The 26,501-nt window shown below is 40.9% G+C and overlaps 1 protein-coding gene across 6 annotated transcripts in view; it reads right to left on the reverse strand.

Moving 5' to 3' along the window:
• The window catches only part of ITSN2 (intersectin 2), a 250,355-nt gene that overhangs the window by 56,205 nt on the left and 167,649 nt on the right, over window positions 1-26,501 (reverse strand). For 5 of the 6 annotated variants that reach the window (XM_077488889.1, XM_077488887.1, XM_077488886.1 and 2 more), the window contains 6 exons: window positions 25,047-25,111; window positions 22,138-22,304; window positions 19,955-20,000; window positions 19,673-19,794; window positions 18,094-18,190; window positions 16,038-16,229 (listed from right to left, as the gene is read on the reverse strand). In XM_077488889.1, coding sequence (XP_077345015.1) covers window positions 16,038-16,229; window positions 18,094-18,190; window positions 19,673-19,794; window positions 19,955-20,000; window positions 22,138-22,304; window positions 25,047-25,111 — 689 coding nt within the window. Of the gene's footprint in view, window positions 1-451; window positions 9,806-16,037; window positions 16,230-18,093; window positions 18,191-19,672; window positions 19,795-19,954; window positions 20,001-22,137; window positions 22,305-25,046; window positions 25,112-26,501 lie in introns of those variants that run through there. The other variant, XM_077488891.1, reaches the window with a different exon arrangement.

Raw genomic sequence — 26,501 nt, forward strand, 5'->3', positions numbered from 1 at the left:
TTTTTCGGCCACTAGCAGGGGTTAAAAGCGCCCGCTAGCAGCTGAAAACCTCTGCAAAAAGGACGATAAAGCTCCGCTTTACCGCCAACGCCCCCAACACCCCAGTATGATAGTAGCCTAAAAGTGGAAATAAACCCTCCTATTATCTACCAAGGAAGCTGCCATTTTGGCCTCTGGTTACATTCAATTGCCATGATGCTGCGCATGTGATCAGTTATGACACCAGCCATTGGATGGTTTAGCAGTCTGGCTGAGAGCACAACCACTGTGACCGTTACATTTGCGGCATGTGCAGGGAACGTGACTGTTTTTGAAACTGTTGAATCGATGGGTTTATTTACGTTTTAATGTTTTCAAAAGTTTCCTGCTTAGCGTGCATGTGCAAAATGGAAGAAGTGTCACATTTAAAATGAATTTCACTTATTTTTGAGAAAAATGACCCAAACACATACACAATCAAGCAATCTTTTAATAGTCACATTTTTGCATAGTTACATAGATTCCCCCAAATGGCAGAAAGCACATTAACCCATGCCAACAACAAATTACAAGTGTGAATTTCTTCACAGCAGACAATCTTCACCAACAAAATGAAATCACATTTAAGGCCACAAAAGACTAGGAGCTGGACACATTTAACCTGCCAGTATTGACAATATGCAGGACTCTGTATATTTACATATTATGCCATAATGCCAAATGACAGAAGACAGGGCAAGTCAGCAGGCATAATGCCCCATTTTTTACATTGAAATATGTCCCTATGGATGTGGTCCAAACAACTGTTTACATTCCAATACTTTATAGTGAAACTCAAGTCAGAACTTGTTAAATTGTCTCAAGAACCTGATAGAAGTGGCCCCAACAGGTACAAAGACAGCAATAAATACTTAACAGAGGTTTTAACTGTTCCCAACTATACCCAAAACTTATATGCATGGGCTCACATAATTTCCAATATATTGTTTTCATGTAACGTTGATGAGTTGCAAACTGTGATTGGATAAGCTGGAAAAGTTTTACTAGATTTTAGCAGGTTGAAAAGCTGGGCACAAGTCTTAAAACCTCTTGTTCTTAAAGCGTTTTTTTTTTTTTTTGCTAAACATAAAACAGCCAGTCTGTATAAGAAGAGTAATAATACTGTCAGTCACTGGCAATTCCAATCTTTGCTATCTTGCAAAGCTATACCAGGTAAAGGATCCTCAGAATCTTACAATTCCTGGTATATTGGATGTCTGGTTCCCTAATCGCTCTACCCAACTGCACACTGTGGCTACACCCGCTGACCTCTAGGCCAGTGGTCATCAACCCTGTCCTCAGGGCCCACTAACAAGCCAGGTTTGCAAGCGGGTAACAAATACATCACAGGTGATAGAATTTGCTGCTCAGTGATTGCAGTATTCTAGTCTGCATCTCCCCAAGGTAATACATAAAACCTGGCCTGTTAGTGGGCCCTGAAGACAGAGTTGATGACCACTGCTCTAGGCCACTACAGCTCAGCAGGGCCACATTAAGGTCTCATGCACACATGACGTTTTTACAGAAGCTGTTTTTGGCTTCAAAAGTGTCCATGCACACATAGGCTGTTAGCAGTTTTTGGCTGGGGTGTTTCTTGGCTTTAAAAAATCCTCAAAACTAGTGGGTTCTGAGAGGAGCATTTGCAGCTGTTTTCACCTGTAAAAACTCTCTAATGTCAAAAACCGCTGATAAACGCTCAAACTCACGGCTAACCAGCGGTTTTTGATGTTTTGGATCCATTGGGAGAAAAAAAAAAACGCAAGAAAAAAACGCTAACGCAGAAAAACGCTATTGTAAAAATGTTGAAAAACTCACTGCAAAGTTACTGGTGTTTTTAGAATGTTATTTTAATGTCCAGTGTGCACGGGGCCTAATGAAAAAGCCAAAGTGGGTTGAACCACAGGGTGCAGTGAGAGTTGGGGCATATTCCACACTTAGAAATGTTGGATGCTGAAGAATCTTTCCACTGGTATAACTGCAAGAAACTGGAGATCACAGTCACTAAATTAAGGACTGGTATGTACTATTATGCTTCCTTAACGGGCCACAGCTATTTTCTTATTTACTTTATCTTTGCAATGGATTTGTTGTAGATAGTTGATGGCAGAGTGTATAGCCAGCTATAGACTGCTCGTAAATACAGTAGACCATAATAAACAGCCCTGAGATCTGGCTGTCCTCGTATGAATCTCCCGACTTGTAGTCTCCGCTCTAATTCATCCCAAAGATGTTCTATCGGGTTGAGGGCAACACTCTGTGCAGGCCAGTCAAGTTCCTCCACCCCATACACGCTCATCCATGTCTTTATGGACCTTGCTTTATGCACTGGTGAGCAGTCATGTTGGAACAGGAAGGGGCCAATCCCAAACTGTTCCCACAAAGTTGGGAGCATGAAATTGTCCAAAATGTCTTGGTATGCCGACGCCTTAAGAGTTCCCTTCACAGAAAGGCCAAGTCCAACACATGAAAAACAGCCCCACAACATAATCCCCTTTCCACCAAATGATTTGGACCAGTACACGAAGCAAGGTCCATAAAGACATAGATGAGCGAGGTTGGGGTGGAGGAACTTGACTGACTTGCACACAATCCTGACCTCAACCGACAGAACACCTTTGGGATGAATTAGACCGGAGACTGTGAGCCAGGCCTTCTTGTTAAACATCAGTGCCTGACCTCACAAATGCGCTTCTGGAAGAATGGTCAAACATTCCCATAGATGCACTCCTAAACCTTGTGGACAGCCTTCCCAGAAGAGTTGAAGCTGTTATAGCTGCAAAGGGTGGGGCAACTCAATATTAAACCCTACGGACTATGACTGTGGTGCCATTAAAGTTCATGTGCGTGTAAAGGCACGCGTTCCAATACTTCTGACAATATAGTGTATCAAATGGCTACAGCCTCCCAGTCAAACACTACAGACCCCTAGCAAATAAAATCCCCTGATTTTTCAAAATCGAGCTGAAAAAAAGGACAATGTGTAGATTACTAAAGCTGTCCATACATTATACAATATTCTTTTTCAATTTCCTTTAACGTTACAGTCATCTATGTAGTACAAGGCCTGCCTGACTGCATACAAATTGAAAGTGTTTAAGTTTGACCTCATATTATATGGTTTTGGCAAATCTAAATGAAAAACTGTACAATGCATGACCGGGAGCCAAGAACAATTTTCTTTAGAACAGAGTCACCTATAAGGTCTGAAAGTTCTCTGAGATCCCAGAAGCTTCACACTGCAGGCTGTTGATCACAAAATTTGGCACTTTCTACTCCCCTCACCATGAAAGAGTTCAACTATAACTAAGCTGCTTATCCAATATACTTTTGAGATTAGACCTTGTGTGAGTTCAAAAAACCTTCCACCACTGGTAGCACTGGGTAGTGAGAACTAGCAGAATCTCCCCCTGGCAAAGTAGACTCCAGAAGCACATTCAAAGTGTGGCTAGGTAGGAGATCTAATGCAGTGTACACACGGTCGCACTGTTAGAAAAGGTCCGAAGGAATCATTTCATCGGATATCCCGATCGTGTGTGGGCTTCATCTGACTTTTTCTTTTGAAAATTCTGACAAATCTTTCCGATGGAATCAATTCGGGAAAACCGTTAGTCTGTATGCTGTTCCGACGGACCAAAACAACGCATGCTCTGAAGCAAGTACGAGACGGAGGCTATTGGCTATTGAACTTCTTTTATCTAGTCCTTTTATATGTGCTGTACATCACCACGTTCTTAACGATCGAACTTTGGTGTGATCAGGTGTACGCACAACAGTTTCTGTGGAACTCAGTCAGAAACACCTTCGGAGTTTATTCTGACGGGAAAACCGGTCACGTGTACACGGCATAACTCTGAGCCTCCAAAGAGAAATGCAAAGAGACAACTGGCTAATTTTGTCATTGATAATGTGACATTCTGCTGTGTCTAGCCAAAATTATTTTCCTAAAGCTTTCCAAAATGCCCAATACTATTACCAATTTTTATCTATAGAAGTGCAATTTCTATATACATTCAATATGCTTTTGAAAAGTGGAAAAGAGCATTATGTGTAAGGGCACAGATACAATGTGTAAAACTAATCAAACAAGACTGATTTTATGGTAAAGGGAGGTCAAAAACATTGTCATCTATAATAACAATAACTAACAGGGACTTAAATTAACGGTCGTCTAAACTGGACGGCCATTTTTTGGACAGATCCATGCTAAGTCTAACGTTTTATCTAGCATGTGAATAAAATGAACCATTTTAATATAATCTTGCACCATTCATTCATTTGTGTGGTGGAAACTAAAGTGGCTCATAACCTGACTGTGTCATGTGGTCCATACAGTAAATACCAGTTGACTCACTTTTTTGGAGCAAGGCTTACTAAAAACATTAGGATCATTTTAAGACCTACTTTGGTGTAACCAGAAATTTTATTTATTGTACAAGAAGTACAGTGGCATCAAAACACACAGCTGGCATGTGCAAACGTTTTTCCCCAGAATTTTTTTTTTAGCCAAATCATTAATTTCAGTTTTGTTATTAATTTAAAAGTGCAACGCAGTACCTAATACTAAAGTACAGGAAAGTGGATGAAAATTTGAATCCAAATCCTATACGGCAAGGTAAGCAAAGAGGACTTCTCTGACGCAAAAATAAAACACTACACCTAAACCCTTCAGACTTAAAGCTCAGATTATAAACACAATTTTATTATATTATATGATATGATAGTTATGTCTTTGTTTTTTATATGAGCCAATACATATAGCACATTAGCAGAAAGTAAAGTGAATTTTGTTGTCCAAAGCAACCAGCTTCCATGCTCTAGGGAGAACTGACTGCTGCTGGGAAACGACTATCCTTGTATCATTTTAAATCAGACCTATTAATATTAAACAATCACCAGAAAGAAAATACAGCATTTTACATTTTCCCAAATTGATTACACATCTAGCACATAAAGATAATACCTACTTAGAGTGAACCAGTGCTTTGCCCACTGGGTGGGATATTCAATGAACCTTCTACTTTGGTCCGAATGAGTAAAGTACAGGTTCACTTTTATGGATTTGATCCCTTAATCATCAATAAATTACAATGTACATTCATATTTAAGTGCTCATATTTTTTTCAATTCCTAATCATCAATAATGCTGCTCATATATTGAGGGTTGCAGTACCTTTTCCAAGCAAAACATACTGAATAAGAAGAGAGTTAATACTTACCTATCCTGCCACCTATACCTTGGATCTTCCCTCTCTTAAAGAGTAACGGAAATATGCAAAGTATGAGTGGCAGGACATGTAGGAAAATACTTTTCTTTTTTACTATTTTTTTTCTTGGAACAGAGTCACTTTCTAATTTACAGAGAAGGGCTCAAATTAAAAAAAAACTCCACAATGACTAGAATGGGACGAGGTGGGAATAACGGTGTGCCCACTAATTACCTTGTAATTATATGTGCTGAGGTGCACATATGAGGGGCCAGCCATAGACGGTGAGAATTTATTTGCTGGGAGAAGACAGTGATTATCGCTAGCAAATCCGGTAGTCTGGTAATACCCAAGCTGATTGACTGATCAACATGGTACATTCAGCCTGTCCACCATGTATGGCCGGCCTAAGTGTAAAGGATGTAATTAAACTCAATTCCGTACAGAGATCTTGGGATGGAGGTGCTGTTTCAATACATTCAATAGGAGTTGAGATTAGGTACCCTTTACATGTATACATAGCTACATTCAGATTATTCAATACAAAAAAAAAAAAACACTGATTTTTAAATTGTAACAGGAAGGTTTTCATTAAAAAAACTGATATAGCATAGGGTGGAATTTTAGGTGTTAAAGTACACCTCATTATTTAAAAAGTACTGACATCTACTCTCTTAAAAAACAGCCCACCTTGAAACAACTGGTCTGGCAAGTGTACAGAGCTGGGGCAGCCTTCAGCATTTGGAAAGGATAGAGCCAGGGATAGAAATCACTCTGACAATCAGCAGAGTGTTTAAAGCTTTCACGTAGAAATCAAAGCAAACACTGAGAATTAGAAATTGTACTTAAATGGCTGAAGGCCAAATAGCGGATGAGGAACGTATGGGTTTCAATATTACGAACATCCGAAATCCCAACTACAGCACACATTGGGATGCTACTTTACATACTGGACAACACTATGATACCAAAAACAGACAGAAAAGTTTGATGCTTGGCAAGTTTTTTTTACACTGTACAATGATATAATACTCATTTGTAAAAAGAAATAGGACTTTTTAAACGGCGTGTAACAGACAGCGTTTGGGCACAGTCATGTAGCCTGTAGGGGCAGCTTGTATGAACTTTCAATGAAAAAGGCAAAACATGTGCAAACCCAGAAGAGAGCACATGCAAACCTAAAGCAAACCAGGAAAAATGTCATTTTGTGTTGAGAGAACTGTAAAGAAGCAGTTTGATGGAAAAGATGGACCCTTTAAAAATATTAAATATAACCAATTACCGCTTTTATTTCTTCCCTTGTAGTGGGAGAGATGGCAATTTGCATTATGGTGTCTGACACCCTTAATTTATTGTCTGTGCCCGCCCCCTCCACTACTTCATACTGACTGACAGCAGAACACCTCCTATTGGACAGTTTCTGGTGGAGCTCACATTAATGAAGACCATGCTCTCTTTAGCATGACTATTATACAGAATGAAAAATGTATCTGTCCAAAAAGGAGATCACATACGAAACATGCATTTCTATTTTAGTGAGCTAAACACAAATAAAGGAACAGCTCACTGCAATCTTATAGATCGGGGAAAAAAAAAAAAAAAAAAAAGACATCCAACAATGCCGACCCTGCAGCACACTGATCCCATAAATATAGCAAAAATTCTAGAAGTACAAATAGCAGTTTTCCACAAAAGAGAACACAAAAGGTGTACCCTCAGTACAAAATATTAAAATGAAAAATCTTTAGTCAATCCGTGTAAGGCAGGACAGCAAAATTAATCAGCTGGAAATTATATTCGTTCTGCTTCTTTTGTACCTATGCTTGTACAAGGTCTTCAAGTGTTCCTGGTTTTATATTGTGATTGTTGCTACTAATGCAATATAGACATCAATATAATTATCTAAAACTGTAGATTATCTCGGAACGGCAAAAAACTATTTGAAAACCCCACTGAACTTTCAGGTTGAAGCAGCTAAATACATTCTGGGTCCGGGTTTCTCAACCAGGGTCCAGTGGAACATTGGAGAGGTTTCCATGGGTTCCTCAAGCAATGACACGTCTCTATGTCCCAGTAACCACCAATATCAATCATCTTGCTGGCTGTTTGTAGGTAGTCAGTTATCCCACTGGTCAGCAATGTAAGTGTCATCCTACTACGGTAACCACTAACATAAGGAGTGCTTCTCCCACTGGCCACCAATGCATGGAAGCACTACACCAACTACCAATATAAGAAGTCACTTTTCCCACTGACCACCAATGGGTGATTACCATTGGTCTCTCTTTTCTGGCCATTATTATTTGTTCAATTTCATGATTGTTACAGACACTTTTTTTCTTTTCAAGCAGAGGAGTGTTGCAAACACTCTGGATGTTGAATATGATAGATACAGTACAAGCTTTATTCTTTGGATTTTATTTACAACTTACTGACTACACAAAATGTGCCATGAGCTAGAGATGTAATAATTTAGCAGGGGTTCCTCCAAGATATTCACCAGGCAGAATGAGCCTATCTACATGCATTACTATAAGCCCTTGTACACACGGTCGGAGATTCCGACAACCAAATCCCTCTGATTTTGTCCGACGGATCTTGTCCGAAACTGTTACATACACACGGTCGGACAAAGTTGTCGGAAAATCCGATCTTTCAGAACGTGATGACATAATTTAGTTACGATGGGACTACGTTCAGGCTAGTAGCCAATAGCTTTGATGTAGAAATTTGATCTGAGCATGAGTGGCACTTTGTCGGATCGGAATTCTCTACACATGATCGGAGTATGTCCGATCGGAGCATTTTGTTGGAAAATATTTCCGGCAAGTTGGAAAATTTGGTCCGACGGAAACAGTCCGATGCAGACCACACACAGTCGGAATATCCGACAAAACGCTCCGATCGGACACATTCAGTCGTAATCTCCGATCGTGTGTACAAGGGCTTATTTTGACTCAGTGGGGGGTGTGTCAGACCTCTGAGAAAATACCCCATTTCCCCATAGAGAACAAGGGTCCTGCGCTGCAGCATGCTGGCAAGGGACAGTAGTTTTTACTTAGGCTGCAACTGTTTTGAAAAGTGAACAAACTAAGTTATTACACACCTTTTGTCATGACGCAGTAGGGACATATTTAGCTGATTGAAAAGAAAGTTCAGATTAGGTTTGAAATCTATGAACAAGTTAGAGGGAGGACATGGGTGGGTTGTGTCTGCGTCACAATTTTCACATGTCAACAGTGTAGGAAAGTGACAAGAGGTTGCAGGCACCCACGACTGAAGGGAGAGAGGTGGAGATAACATTACAATTGAAATAATCCATCAATAAATTGATTTACTTATTTTGATGTCTCGCCCTACAATATCAGATGTACTAAGAAAGCCAAGCTACTTCTGGGCTGGCAAAAAAAAAAAGAAGAAACCCTGTTCACTCTTAGCATCCAAAGGAAAAACTCAGTTATGAAGCTATACCCTTTGGTCCTGATAAAGAAAATATATATATAAAAAAAGCATGTTTAGAACTTTAACCCACCAAATCAATTAATACTTAAATGTTCTTATACATTCTGCCTATATGACACAGGCCCAAATAAATCTACTTAATAGCTTAATACATAAAAATATATTGCACTTTTAAAGCAGTGGAAAAAGTCTTTGTAGTAACATGATAGTCTTGGTAGTGATACAAGACTACCCTAATTATTAAAGATAAGAAGTTATTCTGCACAAAATTAGGCCAGTGTAGCTTTCCCATTGCTGGGGAACCAAGTCATCAGCAATGAGGCATGCTGGGACTGCCTATCTATCAGTGAACACGGCATTTACTGGAATAAGACAGCCAGAGATAGGTATTTCAAAAGACCGGTAAGCCTAAATCATGCACTGAAGAGATCAAATATTAAGGAGTGGACATGAAGATCATTTGCTATGCAAGGCTGACTTATCTCTAGTGACCCCACTACAAAGCAGCCAGGGATGAACCTCTAAGCCCAATATGGCTGATATCAAAGGCTGCACAAAAGAAATACAGACATAAAGGAAACATTTGATTCCATTGATGGCTACAGAAAAAGGTTCAATGGAACTAGCAGCCTGCTTATTGAATTTTTTAGCTTGTTAGGTTTACCGGTCTTTTCTGACAAACTGATACATGATTCTAACAGATCATTGGCTGTGTTGTAGTGGGTCTTTGTGTGCCCAGACCCCATAGTGTAAGCTGGAACAAGGCAGCGAGTGAGGCGTGAGAAGCAGTGCTAAGCAATGCGTCACAGACTCATTCAGCAGCAGAAGCTTCTGACGCACACGTCTTGCTTGCAGAGACATTGGCTAGCATGCAACGACAACAAACCGCACTCAGCCAAGCTGAAAGCTATGGAAGACCCACAAAAACCCACTATCCTTTCATAACACAAAATGAAACGTAAAGGCAACACGGTCGTTTTGACGCGAGAGGCGATCTTGTCGGAGGAATTGGATCATGAGAGTTCAAAACGAAGCCAATGGCGCCGGCCCCCTCCTTGCCATAGTTCTACTGGGATAGTGGGTCTCTGTGGAGCTTTCATACAGGCAGACAAGACTGTGTCCTAAAAACAAAAAGAGAACACACCGAGAATGAAACCACAGTGCCGTCCCCTCATATCTGCAATATTATATACATCTAAAGTGGAGTCAGCCATGTCGGAAGTCAAATCACCCTAATGATATGAACACCTAGTGAACTGAAACAAGATCGCTGCCCACAATGTGTACAGATCAGCTGCCCATATACACAGTGCTGGAAGCCATGTGGGTGATCTCCGAAAAGCAAATCCACTTTGCACTACAAGTGCAAAATGCACTTGAAATTGCACTGAAAGTGCACTTGCAAGTGCAGTCGCTGTAGATCCGAGGGGGGCATGCAAGGAAAATAAAAAACAGCATTTTAGCTTGCACATGATTGGATGATAAAATCAGCAGAGCTTCCCCACATTTCAGATCTACCCCTCCAATTTACAGTGACAGCACTTCCAAGTGCACTTTCAGTGCACTTTGCACTTGTAGTGAAAAGTGGATTTGCCTTTCGTAAATAACTCCCATGTGAATGAATTTAACATTTGTATGTAACAAGGTCATTAGTTCCTAGCAAATCGGGATGAGCTCAGGCATGTTTGGATCCCAGTCTTAACTGGCCAATCCTGCCTGGAAGCTGCCATTGCGCATACCACCAACCATAAGTGGCAGAGACATTCCTTGCCCCACAGCCACATGTATATAAGGGGGTGTGTATTTGGGGTGGGGAAGGCCTCGGTTGGTTTTTATTGGTGGTGCGCAGTGACCGCTTCCTGGAAGGATAGCTCAGATGGGTTCGGGCTAAGATCCGAACATGCCTAAGCTCATCCCTGCTAGCAAATAGGAAGACTGAATTATTGTTTCTCTCCCCAAGATGGCTGCTTCCACTGAGTAGGGATCACGTTATAGTATGCTTTAGGCATCATGCACAGAGGACATATATTTAACTCTCCTGGAAGCCAGCAGCATTTTTGCTGAAAAAATGTCTGATGCTTGTGTGTTGAAGGTGTCTAAAGCTTTTACAGGCTTCACCCTTGAATTAACAAGGGTGTTAATTCATTTGATTGGCCAGCATAAAGAATGAATTAATGCTCAAATGTTAAATACGCTGAGTGTTTAGCAGCGTCAAGTGTTTTCATCCTGCCCAAACTCTGCTGCTCCTGGACGCACTGGCAGTGGGGTTTATTTTTTTTTTGCTGCCTCTAAATGCCACTAAAAGTCTATGTGTGCATGGACACCTAGGATAACATGGCAGGGGAGTCTAGAGGCAGGAAAAAAAAAAAAAACACACCAGACACCCCTAGAACAAGCTGCAAAAACATCCAGCGTGCAGGAGGCCTAAAAGTCAAACACAAGCATACACAATTTTAACACTTAGATGGCTGATTTAATAAAAAGGACAATTCTAGGTAACAGACAACTAAAACACAAATATAGAAACTTTTACCTGGCAAAAAGATTTACCAAGTACTGCACCTGCCTTGTGATCTGCTCACTCCTGCAAAAACCTTTCCAGAAATATCAATTCGGCATTGTTGCCCCGGCCCACTTCCCATTTATGAACAGATTAGTATTGTTCCTACTGAGCCTCGCCTAAATATTCCCCTCATCCGCATGAACTGCAAGCCCGGTAATGTTCAGCTGGCATTCAGAAAGTTGAAATTCATTAAAAATCTGATTTAGACTAGCTAAGAGTAAGGATGAGCTCAGGACGTGTCCCCATACTCCACATGCAGAGCCCGCCAGGAAGTTGGCGAAGCGCTGCGCTAATCACAGGCAGTGAGACATTGCCCCGATGCGCGGCTGCAGAGATCGGGCAATGTCTCACTCCCTGTGATTAGCGCAGTGCTGCACCAACTTCCTGGCGGGCTCTGCACGTGGATCCTTAGTTAAGAGCCCCTGGGGTAATTTGGAGTGTCCACTGGAAAAAGAAACGAGGATGGGTCTCACATACCTGAGTGAGGCAGCACAACTGAGGATTGGAAAACATCAGTGTATTACCCTGAACTGAAGAGGTGCCAATGCTTGGTAAAATAAAGCATTTTGATAAGATATGATCCGAAGGTGGCACACTCCTAACAGACCAGCTAGAGTGTAAAGTGGCCTCAGTCTAGGCTCCTCCCACGCCATGCCCTTGGATGCATTTCACTCTGCCTAAAGAGATTAGTAATAGAGGATAAATCAGTCAATGACTAAGCCCTGTGGGTAAGGTGAAATGCGTTAGTGGCATGGTCTGGGGGGAGCCTAGGCTGAAGCCACTTTACACTCTTAGGCTCACACCTGAGCGTATCAATTTACTGGGGTTTAAGCTATTTTTGCAGCTTTTTAGAGGTGTAATACAAGCAGTTCACAGCTTTAGGCATTTTTGTTGAGCCAATAGAAAGCACTGGGGGGGGGGGGGGGGGGGGGAGAAATTAGGGGTGGAGAGCTGCTATTTGAGCATTTTACAAGCATTTTTCTGCTCAAGTCAGGAAGTCTATGGGGCCAGAAAAGCATGTAATTTGCCACAAAAGAAGCTCATGTACTTCTATGAGCTTCAGGTGTTTCAGATGAAAAAACACTCATATGTGAACAGGGGACATTGAAACAAATGTGGTTTTGCTTGTTGGACGTTTTGGAATTTCATAGATGAGCGTTTTTCGAACTGAAAAGGGCTCAGGTGTGAACGGAGCCTAATTGAGCTGTTAGGAGTGCAATGCCTTCAGATCAAATCTAAACACAGCAGGTTTAGATGAGTTTCATAGATGTCGGCACCTGAGTGCAGTGGATAAACAGAGAAAATTGATGGGCACTTGGAGCGGCGCTCTAAGCAATTACATGGGGACACAGAAAGAATTCTGATGTTCATTAACCACTTGTCGACCAGCTGCGGCAGAATGGCTCGGCTACGCGAAACGTCGTTATGTTACGTCTCTTCTTATTGTGGCCACTAGGGACGCGCGTGTGCCCTCTGCTTGCCCCTGGAGTCGATGCGAGTGCCCAGCGGTCGCAATGACCGCCGGGCTCCCGCGACTGCTCGTGACACATCGAGAACTGGGATCTGTGTGGGTAAACACACAGATCTCGGTTCTCTGAGGGGAGAAGAGACAGATTGTGTGTTTATACAATCTCTTCTCCTAGCAAGTCCCACCCCCCCTTCAGTTAGAACACGTAGCAGGGAACACAATTAACCCATTGATCACCCCCTAGTGACAACCCCTTCACTGCGAGTGACATTTTTTTACAGTAATCATTGCATTTTTATAGCACTGATCGTGGTATAAATGTGTCAAAATTGTCCGATGTGTCTGCCATAATGTCACAGTCACCATAAAAATCACAGATAGCCACCATTACTAGTAAAAGAAAAAAAATAATAATAATAAAAATGCTATAAATCTATCCCCTATTTTGTAGACGCTATAACTTTCGCAAAAAACAATCAATTAATGCTTATTGCGATTTTTATTTCCAAAACTATGTAGAAAAATATATATCGGCCTAAACTGAGGAAAAAATAGCTTAAAAAAAAAAAAAGTGGGGAGGGGGGATATTTATTATAGAAAAAAGCACAAAATATTGCGTGGTTTTCAAAATTGACGCTTTTTTTGTTTTATAGCACAAAAAAAAAAAAAAAAATTGCAGAGATGATCAAATGCCACCAAAAGAAAGCTCTATTTGTGAGAAAAAAAGGACATTTTTGTTAAGGTGCTACGTCGCACGACCGCACAATTGTCAGTTAAACAATGCAGTGTGGAATAGCAAAAAACGGCATGGTCATTCAGCAGCCAAACCTTCCGGGGCTGAAGCGGTTAAACCAGACAACTATCTTTCCTAAACAGATATGATTATGGGTGCCTCTCTCATTAGGATCACTGACATTTTTTTTTGTTATACCTTTCCTTACTCACCTAGGTTCAGTAGCTGTTCATATTTAACAATAAACAAGAGGTGAACAGCTATTGAACTTCTCACATGAGCAGAACAAAAAAGTAGAAAATCCACTGAGCATGTAGGATTTCCATTGGTACTAATGAGAAAGAATTATAACATGTTTTATAATAAATGTTAATGAAATGTCATTTAAAGTGGAACTTAACTCCCCAAATCAACATTGGTTATTTTTAATCATCATGCTGCTAGCATTAGTATATCAGATTAACTAGTTTAAATTTTTTTTTTTTTTTACATTTCCTCAGTTACTTCCTGGTTTCTTGCCTAGGCAAATTATGTCATACAGCCCAAGAGTCTTCAGTAGGGGAGGTGAGGAGGAGGAAGTTTTTCTCAGCTAAGCACGCCCTCCCTGTATGCATGCTTGAGCTAAGGGCGGATGATTCCAGAAAGTGAAAGCTACATGAATTGCTTGCCCTTACCTAAGATGTGATTTCTCAACAAAATAAAGCATGGAGACATGTTACTGGTGCTCAGATGCAGTGAAGATCCGCCCAAATGTTAATATGCTAATGTTAGGTTCTTTCAACCAGTGGCCATCAACCCTGTCCTCAGGGCCCACTAACAGGCCAGGTTATATGCATTACCTTGGAGAGATGCAGACTAGAATACTGCAGTCACTGAGCAGCAAATGATATCACCTGTGATGTATTTCAGTTATCTTGCAAACCTGGCCTGTTAGTGGGCCCTGAGGACAGGGTTGATGACCACTGCTTTAGAGGTATTAGTTTGCAGCAAGATGTTATTAGGAGAGTCCTTGCAATATGTTAGATTGTACTTGGAAGATCTTGTTATGCAATTTTGTACAGAGACAATCCAATCTCCTAACATTCTATAGCGCTTTTGGTCAAGCTGATAACAGAAATTAAGGTTTCTTGTATTTGTTGATCTGCAGCAAATTCTTAAACCTGTAAGATGTTTTTAGAGGTCCTACGTGGTGGCTGCCCAAGACTGGATTGTCAAAATTGGCTTCGTGGTGAAGGCGCTAGGTCCTGTCGCATTAGGTATGTCAGACCTCAGCGGTCAGGTCCATCTCTCTACTTTATAATCATTACTTTGAAAGTGGTTGTAAACCCTTATAAACCACTTTGACCTACAGGTAAGCCTAGATTAAGGCTTACCTGTAGGTCCAAGAAATATCTCCTAAACCTACATGGTTTAGGAGATATTTGTCAAAACACAGGCACCGCTGTTTACGGCGCATGCGCCATAGACATCGGCGCGCCGCTGTCAAAGGAGATATGCCGCATGTGGCAGCTCCCATGCGCATGCGCGGGAGTGACGTCACCGCGGCTTCGTCGAATGACAGCGGCGGAGCAGCGAGACCCACGAGAAGATGGATGCTCCGGACTACAGGGGACAGCGGTGACTTTGCTGGCTCCTGTGTCAGGTAAGTGACACATAATGGACTACTATGCGAAGCATAGTAGTCCATTATGCTTTACCTTTGCAGGGAATCAAAGAGGAAGTTATCACATCAGGGTTTACTTCCTCTTTAATTTGTAACTTTTCTCTTCTTAATAAACTTTTAAAACTGTTCATCATGAGCAGAAATTGCTTTCCCTATCACTAGTTTATCATAGACCTCCGTGTGTGTTCACTGGGAAAGGCAGATTCCTAACACCATCAATATATTTGAAAAATGAAAACCCACTGAGGCACATGAATAACTGACAAAGGCAAATAATAGCATATTCCCAATTAACCTCAAAAACTTCCAGGTAAGTACCATTTATCAGCCATATAAACACCGGCATTATAACAGGACTTCATCTGTGTCTCAGAAACCTACCAGCAAAACTTACTAGGAATGCATCAATGGCCTTATGCCTAGTACACAGGTTGAGCAAATCAGGTGAAAAATACAGCTTTCAGAGCAATCATCTGACAACTTGATCATTAGTACACAGTTTTTAAGAGCCGATCATGACAGTTTATGCAAAATTATCCGAAGGGACAAGCACAAAAAAATCTTCTCATACGAGAACAAAACACACGATTTTAGTTGAAATCAGTACAGTATTCGTCCGGAAAATAGAGTGACTAAGACTGCACATGCTCCAAAATGAAAAAAATAAATTAATTACAATACATTACATCATTGTGGGAAGTTGGAATCTAGCACTGCAACGTGACCATTCCCGCATAACAACTGTGCGTGCGCTGCTATATCAAAGGCTGGGTTTACACCTTTGTGCTGCGGTACTGTGCTAAAAGCAGCTAAAAGCTTCTCTGCTGGAGAAAACCAGGAAAGTTTTTCTATGAACTCTTTCTGCTTAAAATGATAACAGCGTAAGTACAGGAAGATAATAAGACAATAGAAGAAGAGGTACTCACACTGCTGGCTGGGGTCACATTCAGTTGTCATCTTGACGTAGTTGGATGGAAATAGCCCGGTGACCCCATTGATTTCTCCTTGCCACCAGTCTGCATCGTCTTTGTTAATGACATTGATGAGCTGCCCTTTGCCGAAGTTCAGTTCATCCTCATTATTGGCGACATATTCATACATTGCTATGACCTGGCACACTAGAGAGGAAAGAAAAGTTAACTCACTTCTCATGCCCGTTAACAAAACCGAGGATGTTTGCAATATGTAGGTCATCTTTAAAGAACTCCGCTAATCGAACCAACATCTACACTGGCAATATAAAATATCAATATTTACAATATCATAGGACACCATCAATAGCCCATTTACCAATGCAACAAGCTTAATGTCTCTATTCACTGTAGCTGTACTGTGTGACTTTTGAGCACCAAACACATTTTATTTACTCTAAGTACTGTCCATGGTACCGATTTAAAAAATAAAATGACACTAAACTTCAGCTTTAAAGTGGAGGTCCGCCCAAAAAATAAAAATTAAAAGCCAGCAGCTCCACATACTGCAGCTGCTGGCTTTTAATAATAGGACACTTACTTGTCCTGGAGTCTAGCGATGTCAGCACCGCAGCGGATGTTTCCATCAGCTGTCGGGTGCAGCCACCGCAATTGCGGGTAAGGGAACCCTACTGCACCTCGCGGTGAAGTCATGAGCCGCGCGTGGACTCCCGGAAGTGGGAACAGGATGCCTGTCAAAGACAGGTATCCTGTCCCCCCTCCCCCCCAAAAGGTGCAAATTGTGGGGAGGAGACAAATGAGCGGAAGTTCCACTTTTGGGTGGAACTCCGCTTTAAAGTGTAATTTCACCTTTACAACAACAATTTAGAAATTAACAACCAACTGCTCCCCTGGTCCCCACTACACTTATTTGCTATGCCAATAAACTTCTGCTGTCCACCTTTACTAGTGTACCAATACACTTTTAAACTCTCGACACAGCTCCAGAGGCTGTGTAGCAGAATAGTGCTGGCAACAGCTAGCAGTCATCATTTAGCACAGTCACAATACAATGCTAACCAATGAAAGTCTCATCTTACTTTGGATGCAGAATAGGTTCTTGTTGGTCAATGCCGTCATGTGATGCGCTAACCAATAACGACTACCAAATGCATGCGTAATACTGCTACAGAGCCTCCAGAGCTGTGTACAGAGTTTAAAGGTTTATGGATTACTACATCAGCAGATGTGGATGGCAGAAGATTATCAACACAGCAGATAAGTGTAGCAGGGACTGGAGGAGAAGGTGTTCAGTTTTTTTAAGAAATGGTGTATTACTCTTTAAAAGAAAACATTAGGCCAATTACTGGCAAGGGCATTCAAAGATGACTTTCCTCTGCAGATAAACCGTGTATATTGGCATTTTATCAAACAGTTGTATCATGGTCACGTGATAGTTTAATTTCTTTTAGGGTTTTGTTCAATATATGCAAAGAGACATCAAATACTTATAGTATTACTTAAAGTATAACGTTTATTAAAAGTAATGACAGATACAGATATTAGAAAATATAACAAGAATACTTAACTAAAGATGTAGTTTCCGCCATGGGTCCCGTTTGCTGTTAAGCAATATGGCCAGGGGATCCGATCAGACGCTTGCATGGTTCCAAGCTCTGATATGAGACAAACTCATTCTAGTTTGTGCTGTGGTAGATACAGACTAGTTTGTAAGTAAATTACCAAAGTTGTTTGGGCAGTGATATCACCTTTTAAGGGGGATAGTGGACTTGGTCATCCTGCATTCCTCAAGCTTTACATCAGTAAGGTAAAACAATACATATGATCTTATATGGCTCCTTGACCAAGATTAGGAGGCTTAGAATTCATTAGTGAGCCACAATATGAACCAACAATAATAAGTAAATATAAAATATATAATTTTCCCATCAACAGTATGCAACAATCTCAATAAATATTTTCAGTGTTTTTGGTGCAGCCGTCTAACACACCAAACTATTGGGTACAGTGAGCTATGTATATATTTTGCTATCAGCAAGCAAATTCCTACCTGGGTTGAAAGCGGGAGCTGCCTTGTCATTGCTTGGTCCTAGTAGCTTGACATGGGTAGCCGGGAACCAGCCCTTCTGCCGTTTCTTCCCTCGTGCCTGTACAGATTGCATCCATTACAAAAACACATTAGGTAGGCAATTTGCAATAAAGCTGATTGCTGAAGACTGTAGATACAGATGGTAAAGAACAATTAATAGAAAAAGCAAGTTGTAGTTTAAAAAGAGGTCTACTGAAATCATATAAATTAACTGGGTGGCAGCAAGACAGCAACTGAGGGGAATCTCCTCAAAACAGGGCCATCTTAATGCATGGGCACTGCCCAGGGGCCCCAAATATATGGGGGCCCCACCGTAATTGCATTATACCAGATTTCCAACTGTCCCGGATTTTACGGGACAGTCAATTTGTTTTACTAAGTTGTCCCAGAATGCATGTCCCATGCAGCAACCCGGAACCTGTACTGTGCTGTCCTGATCCCAGTCTTGTGCCCTCATCAACTCCCCCCCCCTTTTACTGAAAGTACTACTAATAATAATATATATTTAATTCTATCAGCTATTTATACTTTAATTCTTGAAAGCAGGTGTGTGAATTGGGGCAGGCTGGTAGGGGCCCCAATGCATTATTTTGCACAGGGGACCATGAGGATATTAAGACAGCCCTGCCTCAACAGGGACATGAACAATAAAATCCTGATAAATCCAATCTTTAGGCCTCAGTGAGAGCCTTCAGATGAAGAGAATCTGCATCTGAAATTAGAGAAAAAGATGGCTGTACAGATGAAAGATATAAATGTAGTTGTTTATGGAGATGTGGTGCATGTCTGCTGAGAAGACCATGCTTTCTATAACAGAATCACAGGTGGCAATCAGACAAAAAGTTCTCTGCTTTTCCAAAATAACAAAGTAGCAGTCTATACGCAAAATAAGACATCTAAGGGTTTCTGTACCAAGTTTATTTCTTTTTTTTTTTTTTTTTTTAAGAAAAGGTTTTATTGAAAATATAAGAGTGGTACAACAGAATCAATCAGTAGTAAAATCTGTTTACAATTCCAGTTATAAAATCCTTTGACATAAGGGCTCACACATACCTATATAGAGCCAATGGCACCATAAACCACGTGAGAAAAAGAAATAACAAGTAGAAAAGAAAATTAGCTTTAACCGTAGCTGGGCTATATCAAGAAACACGCTAAAGTAGGCGAAAAGTTTATATTTGTGTCCTCAAAAACTAATAACCTTGGGCATTTGCATGCAAACCTTAACTTTTGCCAAAAATGTATAGGTCAGCCCCATCCCTACTCCTGCATCTCCATACTGGACAATAACAGTGTCTATCACCTGACAATCTAATAAAAAGGAGCAGGAGGTGGCAGGTCAGCCCATGACTACTGTGGAAGAGCTTGAAGTTTGCATAGTAGAACACCACGGTTTATGGTTTCCCTGGGTACAGAACTTGTGTGTAAGAAGCTGATAGAACATGCCTTGCATTTAGGCTGCAACTTCACATTAGTTTAAAACGGGAAAGGTTCCTTGTAAATAAAGAAGTATCCCGAATACACCCTATAAATTACATACCTGCAATTCCCCTTGCCACCATCCAGATGCATTCTTCTTTAATATAAGTATCAGCTGCCCTGGAGCCAGACTAAGCTGTTCTGTTCCTGTTGCAGCATAAGCGGTGGTGACCTGAGCAATCTCTGCAATAGAGAGGGACAATGTCTACGGACTGACTATTGAGGTACAACATGAAAAAACACACCCATATGTTAAAATGAAAGGAGTATCAGTGTGCATTCTGTGCGCATCAAAGCAGCTTTATTAAACAAACCGTAATAAATGCTTCATACATATACTTACCGGGCTTTTTGGTTAATGTCCCAGTTTTTCCAACACTGCTTGAACCCTACGGGTGAATAAAGAAGACATATGATTACAAAGGGAGGGAAAACAGCACGATTGCTACAAGCTGTCAATGCAGGGTATTTTTATCTACCAAGAACAGGTATAGGAGGCATATCTGTAGACATTTTGAATTGACATTCCAGTTTTGAGCTAAGCTCCAGGCACAAAAACCTTCATTTAAATGCATTCATCGATAAACACAAGTATCCTAATCTGCTTGTGTAATTGTAATAGTGACACCATCGCTGTGCTGTACATAGCCTGTGGGAGGAACCCAGCAGCTCCACAGACTAGAGGCCTGAAGAACATAATTAAAAAACAAAAAATAAAAATAAATGTATAAAATTAACAAAATGTATTCATCTACAGTAAAATTATTTGTATACAGGCACTCTGACAGAGACGGCTGTCCCCTCTCTTCTCTCTCCCCCCAGTGCATTGGAGGCTGGCGGCCAGTGTGAAGAGGCACATTTAGGACAGGCATCTGCAATATGGACTGTGGTTCCACTTGAAAACTTGTGGATGAAATTCCTGCCTTGGGGCTTTACATTTATCTTAACAGTTGTATTATTCATACACAGGTATAAACCTAAGATCAAGGCTTTCTGGCCCTCAGGAAACATCAATACCCGAATACAAGTGGAAGCATGCAGCATTCAAAACCCAAGTATATTTGTGTGTCCTCACATTTTGACAAGTGAGCCTATTGCAGCCGTGCTGGGAGGCCCCCCACCAGGCTTTGGGGGTGAGCGCTGTGACCCCAAAATTCTAATTGCAAATCGTTAAAGCTCCTGAAGAAGCCACCAGCTCGCGAAACATGTAGAGCCAAACTCATGAGGTCAATCGAGGACAAGCAAAACCCCAATATCTGGAGGATATGTGAATTTTGGTGTATATTTACTATGCACAAGGTTTCATATAGGCTATATTATTCTCTAAGGGATTTGCATTTAGTCAGCGACCAACTATATTTTTAACAGAAAGAATCTCTTTATTCAATTGTTATATTGTATACAAATTATTTTAATGTCAATCAATAAATTTGTTAATTTTATACATATATGCCTAAAAAGTCCATGATTTTTTCGTTTTTCAATTATGTACATATATTAGGACATGACATGGGCAATATACAAGGTGCCCATGGGCCACCAAATGGGTACCCGACTTACTTATTTCAACTAGAGACCTGAAACATACAGAAGTGGGTTAACACAAGACCCGCCAACCTGCACAAGGAGGGAGAGCAGCAGAGACTGGTCTGCATTATAGCAAACTCCTGCACAGAGTAAAAATACAAGAGTTGTTTAGTGATTGAGTAGTGTCCAGATCTGGGAGAAATAGATAAAGGAGACAAAGAATACACACGCCTCTTTATTTAGACCAACCTTTCTCATTCAGGCTTCCATGAAATCCTAGGGATCCTTCCAAGGATGCTAGGAGTTCCTTGAAGTGCACAATAGTTTGTGATCTCTGGGTGCCCTGGGTGTCAAACACTTTAAGTATGCCATATTCTTATATTTAAAAGTTTATAAAACTTATTGCACATGCTAATGTACCATGGACTGTATGTATATTTAAGACCTGAAAAATATTTGAAGGTTTCCTCCGAGGTAAAACAGCTGAGAAAGGCAAATTCAGATGATGCTTATTTAGTCTAGATTTCAGCTTCTTTAGCTGGCGGGGATCCACCATCTCTGGGCAGCTAGACCTGTTACATACATACAAAAAGTACTTAAAGGAACTACAACAATATTGGAAAAGGTAAATGTGCCTTTACACAACCTCAGATTTGTTCATAACAAAATCAATGATTCTATTAGCTTTCCTTAAACGTTTTTTTTAGTATTTCACGTTTCCTGACGTCCTGAGTCTAAATGTTCCCTCAAATAATACTTGTAAAATCTGGGGGATCCAGTCACCTCTCCAACAACTTTGAAATAAAATGTCTCTCTGCTGCAAAGAGGCATAAATTTAAGTGAAGTGGTTGAGGTCAAAAGCAAAAGAGAAAACAGATGGCTGCAATTTCAATGAACTGTTATTTTAGGGTAAAGGCAAACTATGGGGGTAACAACGCCTAATACACAAGAATAAATTGGGTATGAAGGAAATTAGTTTACATTTTCCTACGCATTTACCTCCTGATCTCGTGGGCGCACATAGTTTGATGGAAATATTCCACTTCGGTCACCAATGGTTCCTGTCCACCACTCGCCATCCTTCTGTGTCACCAGGATCATATCCCCCTCGTTAAATGTCAAGTCGGTGGATTCTGTGCTGGAATATGGGTACAGCGCCACATACTCTGCGTACAAAAGAGGAGATTTACGCAGATGTATCAGTGACTAACAGGCCTTGCTATGGAATTTAATTTTATTTCTAAGTGTTTTAATACTGTTAATGGCTAGTGATTAGAGACCTCAATGAAAGCTGGTCTAAGACATTCCTCCATACGCTTCTCATTAAAGTGGAACTTTAGTCAGAAAATTAAGTCCTGCTAGATCCATTCAGACTGGTGTAGTTACATAAAAAATAAGAGTCTATACTGTTTAAAATGCAGTAATACACCGTCTCACCCTGCTTTGCACAAGCTCAGTTGCCCTCCATTTTTAGGCACTGCTAAGTTTGTAGAAGCCGATCTGCTGACATCCTTAAGATAGAAATAAACTCTCCTATCCTTTAAAGCCAAGGAAGAGGATCCTTTTTATTCTGCAACTGCCATGAAGCTGCATGTGTGATCAGTTAGAACACCAGCCATTTGATGGTTTGACAGTTCGGTTGAGGACATCAGCAAATGTGACAGTTAGCAATTCCACCATTCCAAGAATTTAACAGGTTTTTTTAAAACCGTTAAATCAATGAGTTTAGATCCACTTTATGATTTACTGTTGTTCAAAAGCTCTGGGCTTTAGCAAAATGGCAGTCTCCAGCAAGAAGGAACTGGAGAAATGCTGGGGGTACTGTATTTATTGGCATATAACACGCACCTTTTTACCCTGAAAATGAGTGCAAATACTGTGTGCGTGTTATATGCCGATACTACAATTTGGGCTACCTAGGAGGGAACTGGAAGGGGGGCGGGACAAGCGTTGTCAGATAACATACAGTGAGAATCTCCTGTTTACTCAGTGACCTCTTTAATAGGAAGTCCTGTCTCCTGGGCCGGCATTGGACCAGTGTTCTGTCTATCACAAAAGCTGGTCCAGGAGGCAGGGCATTATTAAAGAGGCCGCTAAGTAAACAGGAGAGTCTCGCTGTATGTAATCTGATGGAGCTCGTTCCGCCCCCCTCCGAGACAGCAGTAATCTGAGGTGAGGCTGCAGATGGCATTGATCAGGCTGCATTCATGGCACTGGTGAGGCTGCATATGGGCATTGATCAGGCTGCAGATGGGCATTGATCAAGCTGGTTTAATGGGCGACTGTGAGGCTGCAGATGGACATTGATCAAGCTGCATTCATGGCAATGGTGAGGCTGCATATGGGCATTGATCAGGCTGCAGTTGTGCACTGATCAAGCTGCATTAATAGGCAATTGTAAGGCTGCAGATTGGCATTGATGGGCAATTGTGAGGCTGCAAATGGGCATTGATCAAGCTGCATTGGTGGGCAATTGTGAGGCTGCAGATGGGCATTGATAGGCAATTGTGAGGCTGCAGATGGGAACTGATCAAGCTGCATTGATGGGCAATTGTGAGGCTGCAGATGGGCAATGGTGAGGCTGCAGATGGGCAATGGTGAGGCTGCAGATGGGCAATGGTGAGGCTGCAGATGGGCAATGACCCTTTTTTTGCTTCAAAGTTCTTTATTTAAATTTTGATTTTTTTTTTCTTGAAACTTCCCTCCTAAAATGAAGGTGCGTGTTATACGTCTACAAATACGGTAATTTACAGCACACACTAATTTTGGTAGTTTAATCATGCGGCATGTCTGTTCCTTGTTAAAGAATATAATTTTTCATCAAGTTTTTATGAGTAAAGTTCCACTTTAATTTTTGACTGTTTGACTGTAGCAAAGGCCACTCAAGGCCAGGTAAAAGACAATTCAAACTAGAAGTGATGTTTTAGTTACAGGTGGAATCTGAAGAACCGGTTTCCTTTATTTCTTGTCATAGTTCTCTGCCCCAGTTCATAGCTTTGTTTTCACCCAGAGTAAAGGGCTGCATGCTCTCAACCAACTTTGAGTGTTCTCACTACTCCAGCTGCATTCTCCTCAGTTTAAATTAAATTAAACTCCAAGAAGGGAAAGTGTGCAGGCTTTGGGAATACAAGCAAAGATATCCCACCACTAGAATCATCAAAAGGTGTAAGGAGCGGTTAGACGATTTAATTTTTCAACATATAGAAAAAAACTAAAATTTAGAGTTTTGGGTGAACCAAACTTTTAACAGATTGAACACATATCTGAGGCTCAGATAGCTACATCTGTGTGTTTTTGCCACTGTGTCAAACATGTTAGCCATGGGTATACGGTTAGGAAGCACTTCCTGATGGTGCTTCCAGATGATCTCCAGGAAGTGACGAAACACATAGGAGCGGGGACATCCAGTGACACAACCTCCGCAGATTGGAACACACGCTGGTTCCGGGTCGGACTGGAGCAGCGGCACTCCTAATCAACATAAATTGGCAAGTCATCCGGGTGCCAGGGGGGCACCAAAACTTGTAAAGTGCAATTATTTTATGTAGATTGAAAGCATTAAAGAAAGGGTACTACACTATATTATGGTCTTTGGTTCCTTGCTTTATTTTTAATGATATTATGGGCCTGGAGTACTGGTGAACCGTGGCGAATGGAAAGAGGACCAGTGATCACTAGCATGTTGTGACTACCCTAGGTGTAAACAAAGGGGTTCAATGGTATCCGGTGAGTGCATTGTTATGCTGAATAAGCAACACAAGCACCAGAAAAGAAAAACCTTCAGATCTGGCAAATGCACTTTTTGGTGGACTTATGAAAGCATATATTGCAGTAGCACTTTATTTGTATGTTTTTGAATGATTTGATTTGGATGTGCACTATATTATACATCCACTAGGGTGCCTTACCATCTGTGGGGGTATATGTAGGTATTGCTGGTTTCTTCTTAACAGCAGCATACAAAGGTTCGGGTCTGTAATAGAAAAAGCAGGAATTGATATGCCAGCGACATAAATATTAGCAAAACGTCCCTTCTCTCAAGTGAACTTTTAACTTTATTTTAAACTTCAGCTCTAGAAGATTCACACCCACACCGCCCCCCTCCGACCAGGCCATTTTGTGCGATACAGCACCGTGTTATTTTAACTGACAATTGCACAGTCGTGTGATGCTGTACCCAAATAAAATGTATATCCTTTTTACCAACAAATAGCGCTTTCTTTTGGTGGCATTTGATCACCACTGAGATTTTTATTTTTTGCAGTATAAACAAAAAGAATGACAATTAAAAAAAAAAAAAAACACAATATTTTTTACTTTCTGCTGTACAACATACCCAATAAAAAAAATATACAAAAAAAAAATTAAATCTAATTTCTTCATCAATTTAGACCAAAATGTATTCTGCTACATATTTTTGGTAAAAAAAAAAAAAAAAAAAAAAATCCCAATAAGTGTATATCGATTGGTTTGAGCAAAAGTTATAGAGTCTACAAACTATTGGATATATTTGTGGAATTTTTATTTTATTTTTTTCTACTAGTAATGGAGGCGATCAGCAATTCATAGAGGGACTGCGATACTGCGGTGGACAAATTGGACACTGACACTTTTTTGGGGACCAATGACACTAATAAAGTGATCAGTCCTAAAAAATAGGATTTTTAAAACAGCTTACCTGTAAAATCCTTTTCTTTGATGTACATCAGGGGACACGGGGCCATAGTAATATTATGGTTACGGTTATATCGGCATATCAGGTGCTGGACACTGGCACGCCCCTTAAGGTGTGAACTTCCCCCATATAACCCCTACCATTACTGGGAGTCCTCAGTTTTGTAGCCAAGCAATAAAAGTGTATAAGAAGAAGAAGGGAGGCACTACTGTGTCCTCTGATGTACATCAAAGAAAGGATTTTACAGGTAAGCTGTTTTAAAAATCCTATTTTCTTTTCTTACATCAGGGGACACAGAGCACATAATAACTATGTAGGATGTCCCATAGCAATGGCAACTGAAGGGGGGAGACAGAATAAAGGAAACATGAGGCCAGAGGACTTATACTGCAGCATGCAGTGTATGCTGTGCCCAAAGGCAATATCCTCATGACTTAATATCGATTTGATAAAATCGGATAAGTCTGCACCGAAGACCAAGTTGTGGTCTTACAGATCTGAGCCATAGAGGCCTGATGATGCACCATCCAAAAGGCACTTATTGCCCTGGATGGGTGTGCTCTTAATATGAGAAGGAAGAATTTTCTTCTTTAAGCTGAAGCTCGAGCAATCACTTGACAAACCCATTTGAAAAATAGTGTCTCTTGACGCGGCTTGTTCATATCTTGGACCCTCTGGCAGTACAAAA

Source organism: Lithobates pipiens, unplaced genomic scaffold, assembly GCF_037356315.1.
Source record: "Lithobates pipiens isolate NorthernLeopardFrog02 unplaced genomic scaffold, aLitPip1_a1.2 Scaffold_18, whole genome shotgun sequence".
NCBI lineage: Eukaryota > Metazoa > Chordata > Amphibia > Anura > Ranidae > Lithobates > Lithobates pipiens.